Below are 11,676 nucleotides of genomic sequence, written 5' to 3'. Positions count from 1 at the left end.
ATTATTATGAAATGTGTGATGTGTTGCCGCTCTCCATGTTGTCAAATATGTGCCTGAGATCACAGCACACTGAAGTCCAGGGAGCAATGAAGAATGTGTTTATTGTTCCTGCTCCAGTGGCTTTGCTACTGTGGGAAAGAATTGGATTCCTGTCCTTCCTACACTTAATTTGAAGGCAGTCTTTGAGAGCATGCCAGTGCTTGCCTTTATATTGATTCCATCATTAAAAAAAAAAAAATAGAGCATTACAAATTCAGGGGAATCCCACCGTGGCTCCACAGAACATATCCATTTGTCTTGGTGCTTTCTCCCAAACACACATTTCACTTGCTGCTGCACAGTCTGCACCCGTTTGATCCATTTAAAATTTTTAACCAAAATAATTTCCTCTCCTCCAGCCTGTGCCAGTGTGTGGAATGGAAAGCCAAATTTCCTCCTTAGAACCACCTACACACAGTAATGTTAGACACACTGAGGCATTGAAGGTTTCTCAGTTACCTTGTTAAGTGCCATCAAACCAGCCAGTCTGGGTGTTTCAAACAAAGGCAAGTTTGGGAAATGGTGGGAAGGATAAGTGCTTTGAGATGTTTATTTAAATAGGATGAAAATTAGTCTTGGTGTATGTGGACTTCAAGGGAAGTCTTTCAGTATAGTAGGCACCTAGGTAAGTATTATCACCCCACCCTGAGTTATCAAGTCATCCATATTGGAGACACCACATTCACTAACACCATTCTTAATAAGCTCCACTAAAAAAAAACCCACAAACCCATTGCCTATTATTTCCAAAATCACTAGGGTAAGTTGTACCTAGCAGACTATTGTCATTTCCTTGATCTCCCAGCATCTGACCTCTCTTGGGGATTTCCTCACCATGAATCTCAGTGGGAGGCAAATATAGCTTCTTCCTAGAGGCACCAACTTTTGCTACTCATTTTCCAAGCCTCCCTTGCAGCTAGGGCACAGGCAGGGCAGGGCGGGTAGGCCAAGGGGGGAGTCTCCCTCTGGTGGTGGTGATGACTATGTCTTACACCCAGAACCCGTTCTGAGGCATTGCTTCAGGGACTTCTCTTATCACTCACATTTCCCCTAAGGTTGGGTATCATTAATGACAATAGAAGTGATATGAAATTCCCAAGAAGAAAAGTGTACGTTGCAAACTGATTAACTCATCTACTTGTTTCTAAAACAAACAAGCAAACAAAAACAAATACCATGACCATTGCTGAACAAAAATGATCTTCCGAGCTACAAATGCTTATGCCCTTTGATCGAGCATTCTCATTTCTAGGAATGTGTCCCACAGATTCATTTGTGCACAAGTGAGATGATGAAATGAGAGGTACACAGTATTGTTTGTGATAGCAAAAGGCTGGAAACAATGCAGATATCCCACCAAAGGGGACTGCTTACATAGAATATCCTACAAGCATACACTGGAATATTATACGGCTTTAAAAAAGAATGAGAACGTTTTCTATATATTGAAAGTCCACAGAGGCCATTGTTAATAAAAGCAAGGTGCATAACAGGGTGCATAGAAATCTATTTCCTGTACAATCAAAGGAGAAAAGTAGGGACATGTATTTGTAATTGCTTATATAAGAATAAAGACATGTTGGAAGGATACACAAGAAATTAATAATAATGTTTACTTATAGGGCAGTGAGGATGATGTGGAAGGGAGAGAGGGTGGGAGGGAGCCTTTTCATTGCTTGCCTTTCAAGATACTAATTTTGGAACCATATGAATGTATTTACCTATTAAAAATTAAATAAAGTTAAAATCAAAACAAAATATTGCAGTCCAGTCAACACTTTTTTGTAACATAACTGCGTGCTTTATTGAGATACACAGTAAAGCAATAATATAATACAATAGTAAGGCATATATTTGGTGAAGTCTGATATGTTGTGAAAATGCAGTAAAACTGAAGTTTAAAAAAATAATTAGTCAATGTTACAGTGTCGGTGTTAAAACACAATATATTATGATACTCAAGTAAGAACCCAGTACCTGAAAACAATGACATAACATGCCATGTGATGTTTACGCTTCAGTTACATTGATTATGATTTACAGTTTAATACTTGGTGGTTATAAAGAACACGAAATGTCCAAATTATGCTCAAAATGCAGCAATAAAGCTCTCAATTTTTATTCAGATGTTTTGACAGACTCACTCCAGAACTAATGTCTAAAAGATAAAACAAAACAAAAAGATTAAAACAAAATTATGCATTCTATTTAACTCTGATTTTAGAATGAAACAAACTTTGTAGTACGATGGAAAATAACCCCTTTTAAAAACTCTTGGTTAAAAGAAAAAGTCCAGTGTCACATCAAGGAAAAAAATGTAAGACTAAAACCAAATCTTCGTGTAATTTGTTACCTTAGAGCTTTGAGTTTTCTTTTGGAAATTATAAAGGGAAAAGAAATGGAGAAAAATGTTCACACATGGACAAGTGATGAAGCTGTGAAATCAAGTGTGCGCAATTATCAGGAACACCCCAAAACCAAAGTGAGGTAGAAATAGCATGAGAAGCCGTGTTGGATGTTAATTATCATTGATAAAATAATGGACAAAACCTACTCTCCAAAAGTTAATTACACTTGATGTAAGAGGTAACAGATTCACAAAATGATAGCTCACATGGTGATTCCTATTCAATGAATGACAAAATCAGAGACTAATAAAACGACAAGAAAGAGTAAAGCTTTTTCCTACCAGTTCTAAGCTTTTCCTCTTGAGTTTTCCCTCCTCTTTATGAACAACTTGTGTTTGTTTACATATTTAACCTGTCTAATCTACCCAAAAGGGTTTGAAGTAGATTTTGGACTATTTGTAGATTGTTTGCCTTCTCACTTACAAAACTGTGTGTGGAATTACTTGCAGAGAAATGCAAAGGAGAGAAACAGAGTTGATGGGCTTCTGGGTTGATATTTAACAGTATTACTACGTGATGGGGCTACTGTCTTACACATTTTCCCAAGGGTTATTTTAAATTAAGTGTTGCGGCATTTCAAATCTCATTGCAATGGGAAAAACCTTACAAAAACACAACAAAACCAAAAAATGCTGCCATTTGACCATGAGAAGAGGGCAGAATACTTTAGTGATTATTAGAGAGATCTTTATGTGTGGTTATGCTCATCCAATCCTGTACTTCGAGAGTGGCCTGCTTCTTTGCAGGAATTGGCTGGGAACCCATAGCCCTGCGGTTCTGCCATCCCCCTACTGCCGGAGAATTAGAATTGCCTTGTGATGCTCAGACTTCCACTGGAGCATCATTAAATCTAGATCGTGACATTGTCAGCAGCAGGAAGCCGAATACATCAACCATTGGTTTACTCTGATATAGTAAGTCCTTTTTTTTTTTTATGTATTCATTCACATGTTCCTTAAAAAAAAAATTTCACTACACTAGTTGTCAGGGGAAAGTTTAAAACGAGAAACCATCTGGAGTCCTAGACAATGTTTCAGTGTGGTAGTTTCTTCCTGGCTTCAGGTTCCAGGGAAAATTTATTCTAGACCAAGCAGGTAAGCCTGGATGACTATAGGCAATTTCTTTACATTAGGAAGTGGCAGGAACATTTGAACAAGAAATTTAAAAGGTTCATAGAAATTTGTATCTACTTATCTATACACCTATAGTATTTATATACTTATAGACATATAGCTGTATAAAGTGAAAACCCACAACCAGCCCCACTCAGTCAACAACCCCAAAAAGAGCAGAGTGAAGTAGTCATTTGGTGCTATTAGAGAAAGTTCTATCTTTAATATGCAAAAAAAAGAAAAGAAAAAAGCCATGAATTTCATATGGATATCACACTAAAAGGATGCAAAACAATGCACTGCCTCAAATTTGTGTGTGTGTGTTCGTGTGTGTGTTCGTGTGTGCGTGCGTGTGTGTGTGTTCATTTTTAGGGGTTTTATAAACAACTTTTTTTTTTATAAAGCACACTTTAGTTTACAATCTTTCTTTATAACTGTTATAAATTTTTTAAACAACCCAAAATGCGTTCCATATAAAGAAATGGCAAGTTATTTAGCTATCAAGATTTTACGTGTATTTTTCTTATAACTTTTTTGTACAATTGCATAGACGTGTAAAACCTGCCATTGTTAACAAAACAATAACAGACTTAGAAACTACTGAAATCTACAGTATAGTACCACTACCCTTCACAAAAATATAGATTTTTTTTTTTTGTAAACTCTTACTGTCTAATCCTCTTTTTTTTTGTATGAATATTATAAAAACCATGCGGGAATCAGGAGTTGTAAAACATTTATTCTGCCCCTTCTTCGTCTGTCATGACTGAAACTAAGGACTCCATTGCTCTGCCCAAATCATCTGCCATGTGGAAAAGGCTTCCTACATTGTATCCTGAAAAACAAAGAGAAAGGTAGACTTTAGAAAGGATGCAGATATCACCTCCCTGATTCTTTGCCGTTCGGGGACTTGTTCCCCATTTCTAGGTGAAGACAACACAGAAGCTGCACTGGGGGTGTGTACAACAGGGTTGGATCTTCACCAGTTTCCAGAAGCAAGGCCTTGTTAATGAAGCCGTCACGCGTTGTTAGTATCAGCTTGACATTGGACCAGCCGACTGGTGGTGTTTAAATGGGAAAATGTCAAACACTGCACTCATCTTCCCAAAGTAAATACAGCTAAAGGATTCCACGGATAAGCACAAGATTCCTGTCATAACAGGAATACTTCATGATGGGGTGCATCTTTTCCACCTCGCTGTGGGTATTTACAATCTACTCGTACTATCATTTTTCACTAGCAAATCACCACCACCGTAACTACCACCACTGTCACCATCCTCATCACCACCACCGTCATTGCCTCCACCACCAGCACTAACTCCACCACCCTTACCACCACCCTCACCGCCACCACCAACTCCACCACCCTCACCACCGCTGCCCCCATTACCACCAGCATCACCCCAATATCACCACCACCTCCACCACTATCATCATCATCATTACCACCACCATCACCACCACATGGAATCTTCATTTCAAGGCTGTTTCAAGCTGCTGGCTCACTTCTAAGGCTAGAGTGGAGGTGACTATTTTCTCTCTGCTTTTGCTTGGGTTGAAAAATAAACTGTTGAATTGACCTTTTTGTACATGATTAACATTTGGATGAGGACCTTTCAGAATAAAAATCACTTTTCATTCCCAGTTCTTCCAGAGCCCAATTATAATATGACCCACATGTATAGCATGGATTTGGGAAGCCAGTGAATCTATCTTTGAGCTCTTCCTAAATGAGGGTTAACTATCAGGTAACCTTTTTAATAACAATATGGCATGACCTAGCATTAGTCCCCCAGAATGGAACACAAGAGCAGTGCGATGTCCCTGGATACTTCAGAACAAACTTTCAGATCTACAGTAAGATAATTGGAGACATAGTTTATGGCTTGCTTTTTCATGTATGTCCCATATTTTTAATTCTTGGACTTTAGTAATCATTCCACTATTCAAGTACTGCCTTTGGAACTAAAAATGCTTTACTGGACTATTACTATCTTGCCATGTATCAACTTTACAGATTCCCATAATCACTGTTAAAATTCCAATAAAAATTAAATATAGACTAGGACAGGTATTCTATTGTAATATTTATTTCCAGAGATGTAGCTTTTTAAAAAATATGAAAGAGAATATCTGAAGAGGATTCATGGGCAAGTACTTAAACAGTAATGGCACCAGATCAAGTTCTGACTTATTGAAAATGTAATGCCATTCAGCCATTTCTATTAAGGTGAACAGCTTTGTTAATCTCTTTGAGCTCTATTAACGCAAAGAGTTTTAGTGAGAAATAATTACGTTTTTAAAAAATCACTTTGGAATTTGGTTGAGAATGCAAACATAAAAACTTTTAGCAAAACATATGTACTGTTCATAAAGTGGGCCAATAGTTTGACAGCTCTGAGTGAAGAACTGAAATCATCTTTGGCTTTTTCTAAACCATAAAAACCACAGGAAGACACAGGGGGTCCTTTGCTGTTCCTTATAGCTTACAGCAAAAATATATAACTGTTGCCCCCAGGTTGGAAGGCTTCCCCTATATCTATTTTTGATAGCTTGGCTCCCCTGGGAAACCGGCACACTTATTTATGCATAATGGAAACTGGATAGACTAACTGCAGATTTTTAATTACTTACAATCTTAACTGCTATTAACAAAACCAGTAAAAACAAAACCCAAGACCCTGACAACCTGATACCTGAATATAATCCAAATGATTTTTTTATTACCCACATCTGATTGTAGTATAGTCCACCTGGTAGCTAGACGATGTATTATAAGACATAAAGAAAAAAATAAATCAATAAAGGGAAGAACTCATTTTTCCCCCCTGGCTTACTGATTTGAATCAAAAAGTGTCTATTAAGACTGTATGCTAGGTAACGTGGACTGCAGTTGAAAAGATAAAACAAAAAAAAACAAAAAAAAAAACAAGTAAATGCATTTACAGATTATATAGCCAAGTGATGCTTCCACTCCTTGAAATGATGCCCAGTTACTAGCTGAAAGGAAAATTATTGAGTCTTTCAAGAGGCATACGTTCTAGGGGTGTCTGCTATTTAAACATTTACCAAGTAGTAGTCTTAAAATACCACAGTCACGAAATGTTAGGTGGCCTTTAGCTTCTTGAGACTTAAATTTTCACAACTGACTTCATGGCTATCCTTATGCTATAAAAATCAAGAACTTTTCGAGTCACCTCATCATATCTATGTTATGCCTTTGGTCACTTCATTTATAAATACATATTTTGCCACAATTAAAATTTTTCATGGAAGTTTTCACTGGATCCAGAAACAAAGAAAAACAAAAAAACATTATCTCTTTGACAAAATACTATCCAAAAGGATCATACCTCAGCCCATTTGGAGGGGTAAAACTGCACTGCAATATGGTGTCATGGATTGAATTATATCCTCCCAAAAATATGTGTATCAATTTGGCTGGGCCATGATTCCCGGTATTGTGTGATTTTTCTATATGTTGTAAATCCTGCCTCTATGATATTAATGAGGGAGGATAGGCAGCACTTAGTGAGGCAGGGCTCAATCTACAAGATTGGATTGTGTCTCGAGGCAATCTGTTGAGATATAAAAGAGAGAAGCAAGCAGAGAGATGGGGACCTCATACCCCCAAGAAAGCAGTGCTGGGAGCAGAGCACATCCTTTAGATCCGGGGTCCCTGCACAGAGAAGCTCCTAGTCTGGGAGAGGATTGATGAGAAGGTCAACAGAGAGAGAAAGCCTTCCCCTGGAGCTGACAACCCTGAATTTGAACTTTGCTGTGAGAAATAAACTTCTCTTTGTTAAAGCCATATTTCTGTTATAGAAGCACTAGATAACTAAGACATATGGATACAGAAAACAGATCTGTACCATGGTTCTATTATCCATGTGTGTAGGGCAGAGCATTAATGAGGTTATTAATTTTACCTGACAGAGTTTTCTAAACTCAAAATTAAAATCTCATACTATGAGTGAAAGAGGCACTGAAAAGACACCAGCATTCAGGCGTTTGCTATCAGCTGCAGGCACAAGTCGACACAAAAAATATGTCTATAGAAAGTATTGATTTAATCCACTCTTAAGCAAAGATTGTTGAACACAAAGGCACCATGTGCTGAACATTAGGGCAGTTGTATGTTTTTCCAAGTTTGCGCTAACTGCAACACATTTAGTCTCATCTCACATGCCACCACTGCCTGAGGGAGTTGTTTTCCACAGTGATTGGAATTGAGACTTTCTGGCAAGGATCCAAGACCTCAATAGCAATCTGGCACTCTAATTTAAAAAAAAAAAATTCCAAATAAATGGGTAGCATTCAGTTGGCCAAAGTGAAGCAAAAATATTGCAGTGAAATGTGCTTACCTTTTTTTTTTCCTCTATAATTTAATCTTTCAAAAAAAAATCTGGCCTACTGTACATCTGAAGTATTTTCAAAGCATTAAAAATCATTATTGTTTTGGTTCTCCAGCTTTCTGGAAACTTATCTGACTGTAATACGCCTGACGTAGTAAAGTCTCCAAATGCCTACGTGAGCTCAATTATATGTGCTGACCTTTTCTAAAATCCATTTATGAGAGACATGTTCAGGGTGGTCAAAATTATGGGGCAACTTTTCACAAAAAGTTCAAATAAATTTTAAGGGGCACTTACCATAAGAATGAACCAAAGAAGTCTCACATAAGAAGTATTGAGCCAGGCAAACTGTCAGGAGCATTCAGTGCTTCACCAATTCAGGTTTCCTCAGTTTCGTCCCCCAGTCTACCACACCCTCCCTGGGACTCCACCCCAAACCTTGGAAGGAAGCACTGGGGTAGACACAGTGAAGGATCAGTAATTGATCAGACTTGGATGGCATGGTATTGGCAGAATTTCCAGTATGACTCCTTATGTTTAAATGAATCAGGGGCTACTCTTGCTAAGGAGCCAGCACCTTTTCATAGGACTCTCCACACATCCAACCTGCCTCCCAGAACAGTACATACTATTGGCATTCCACAGGAGAGCTTCTCCCCTCCTTTACACTAAGCTCCTGGTAAGGAAAATCTCGTTTCACTTGGGCTGTCATTCAACAATTTGTCATCCAATAATCATTTGATGTTCAGACAGTATTCCTGGTAGAATGGGAGTAAGAAGAATCTTTCACTGTAAAACCCCAAACCAACGTTCAGTGATAATGCTGCATCCCACCCATTTTACTGCATGTTGTTGTTGTTATTGTCAGTTGCCGTTGAGTCGATTTCTGACTTATAGTGACCCCATGTGACAGAGTTGAACTGCCCCATAGTGTTTTCTAGGCTGTAATCTTTAGGGGAGCAGATAGCCCGGTCTTCCTCCTGTGGAACGGCTGGTAGGTTCGAACTGCCAATCTTTTGGTTAGCAGCTGAGCGCTTAACTGTTGAGCCATCAGGGCTCCTTTTTTTACCTCACAAGTAGGCATTTTTACAAAACCCTCAAAACTCTAATATCTAATTTTTATACTGAATTGGTTATTTTTCTCTCTGGCTCCAAATGCCAAATAAAAAAAGAATGTCTTCTAAAGGGCATAGTTAAAATGATCTATGCCTTTCAAATACCATTTTCTAAAGTGGCAGTATAGCATAAACGTTAAAGAGTATGGCTCTTTAGCCAGACTGCCCGAATTTTCAAATCCTGGCTCTGTCACCTTGGACACATTGCTTACCCTCTTATTGACTCAATTTCCTTACCTATAAAATGGGGTTAATAAGAGTACCTACCTCATAGCTTTGTCATGAAGATTACGTGATGAGAAATATGGCAAGTGTTTAGAACAGTGCGTGGCACACAGCAAGTGCTCAAAAAATGTTAGCTAAAATGGGAAAGAGTGTGGAAACCAGGAAAGAAGAAAACAAAACAAAATGAAGTCATCCCAGCAGAATAAAAACCAAGGGCACTGGCAGAAAATGCTAGGGTCCTAGAAGTGGAAGGAAGTTTTATGACTCATCAATTATGTTCAAGACTAAATTTATTTTGAAGATTTTGTTTGTGTTGCAAATGGCAACAGATGATGAGCTGTAGGATTTCAACCTAGGGACTGCAAAGAATTGCTGGTTTAAAGAGATCCCTGCTCCCCCAACCCCTGGTCCTGTCATCATGGTGACGCCAACGGTAATGAACATTTGAGGAATGTCCCTCATGAGCTGCAAGTGGAGGGGTGGCTACCATCCTTACATGATGACACAACGTGTAATACACACATGCGCGTGCACGCACACAATTCTTACACAAACGCCAAACATAGAAAGCAGGATGAGACAAGACAGAAGCCATGGCTGTGAGCCTGAATCTCACTAACCTCTCTCATTGGCTTTCCAGGGGTATTTCTTCCTTTAATAATAGAGAGAGGGAGAGGCAGAGATATCAGAAAGGAAAAAAAAATGCATAAATATACAGTTTCATACCAAATTTGCTTCTTTTACCAAACAAATGTTGAGATGACAATTCATTTATTCCCTTCTGGAAAAAAAAAAAAAGAAACAAAAAACCCAAAAGACACATCTAGTCAAATAACTTTACACACACTTAAAATCAGTATAAACAGATAACATGATCCAGGAGACATTACTTATAGAATCCATAGAGTTCACACATTAAACTGCATGGAAACTGGCACAGAAATAGAAATCTGACAAATTGAGCATTGTTTTCGGTGGTGACTGTAGAATCTCAAATTTAATATCCCAAAATCTCAGAATTGCTTCACTCTGGAGTTGACAATCAGTACACTGAAATATAATAGTAGTTGACTTTGTATGCCAAAAGTCTGCACCCCAAATGCAAGGCAGAACCCCACAGAGACTGGATACTACCCTCTTGGGAGAATTTGTTCCATCTGGTAGAAGCTGAGCAGGTCCATGATGGGAGTGGGGAAATTTGAGAGAACAGAAGGAAAAAACGGGGAAGGGAGAAGAGGTTAGCCCCACCAATGGGCAAGCCACAGGGCCAAATCCAAGAATGAGCCTTCAACTTCCTCCTCATAATTCCATAGACATCAAAAGTCTTGAGGGTCAATGGCTAAAGATTCACTGGCCTTGTTTGTTTTTTAGGACCCTACATCTAGCTGCATTTATTTATTTTTGAATAGCATATTCTGATGAGAAAGTGTTCTATGATAATATTTATAACTGGACAGAAAATTCAGAATCTCTGACCATACCTAGAATGTCCCGGGCACACAATTTCTTTTTAACTCCAGAGTCTTTAAACTGAAACACTGGTTTTCTGACTTCTGGAACACTTCCTAGACAATCTTATATGCAATCCCAGTACTTAGAGCAGATAAAAGCCGAGCTGTGAGAGATCCTATGTAGTATCTCCCATCCCCCCATGCTCAGTGGCTCCAAGTTGATTAAAATTCCATGGAACAATTTGAGAATGACTGGTCTAGAATGAAGAAGTATGGAGCTAGCATTCCAAAAGACACCTTCCAAAACTCAAGTTTAGGGTTCAAAACTTCTAGTATACATTTAAAGGTTTTCTAAGGATGACCTACCTACCTACCTACTTAAGCACCTATTTTTTTTTTACCTACCCTCCCTCCCTCCCTCCCTCCTTCCTTCCTTCCCTCCTCACTTTCCTAAATGAGTCAGAGATTTCTTAGGAGTGCAAAAACTACATGTCTGACCATGTAAGGGCCAGGTAATTCATGACACTCTTCAAACCAGGGAAAAGAGAGTAGTAGTGGGTATTACCAGTCGTAGGCCCATGCCAGATGACAGGAGACGGGGATGAGAGAACTTTTTTTCATCCTGGATAGCTCAAATGAATCCCAACATGAATTAATCACTCCTTTCTTTTTGACTCCTTTAGCAAGGGCTTATTTTTTGATCTTTATACTTCATAGTTATACTCTCTATTAATATAATTAATTTTCTTCCCCACAAGAATGGGAGCTCCTAGAGAGCAGGGCCCACATGTTGTTCACCTACCTCTCAATCTCCAATACCTTGCACTATACCTGGAGCCTATGCGTATTTGATAAATGTTGACTAAACTGAATTGGTAAGGTAGCAGCTAGGTCATGGCCAAGAGTCCTTCTGTGTTATAAGCAACTTGGTCTTGCCTGCTGCCCTTTAGCTTGGCTGCCAAGGACTG

At 38.6% G+C, this 11,676-nt stretch overlaps 1 protein-coding gene across 16 annotated transcripts in view; it reads right to left on the bottom strand.

Moving 5' to 3' along the window:
• Positions 1-1,868: 1,868 nt before the first annotated feature.
• The window catches only part of DMD (dystrophin), a 2,447,064-nt gene continuing 2,437,256 nt past the window's right edge, over positions 1,869-11,676 (bottom strand). For 6 of the 16 annotated variants that reach the window (XM_049872854.1, XM_049872851.1, XM_049872858.1 and 3 more), the window contains one exon: positions 1,880-4,394. In XM_049872854.1, the coding sequence (XP_049728811.1) occupies positions 4,297-4,394 (98 nt within the window). In that variant the 3' untranslated portion in view covers positions 1,880-4,296. Of the gene's footprint in view, positions 4,395-9,877; positions 9,910-11,676 lie in introns of all 16 variants that reach the window. The other 10 variants (XM_049872855.1, XM_049872863.1, XM_049872865.1 and 7 more) reach the window with 3 other exon arrangements.

This window comes from Elephas maximus, chromosome X (genome assembly GCF_024166365.1).
Source record: "Elephas maximus indicus isolate mEleMax1 chromosome X, mEleMax1 primary haplotype, whole genome shotgun sequence".
In the NCBI taxonomy this organism is placed as follows: Eukaryota; Metazoa; Chordata; class Mammalia; order Proboscidea; family Elephantidae; genus Elephas; species Elephas maximus.
This window is presented reverse-complemented; position numbering and strand designations above follow the sequence as displayed.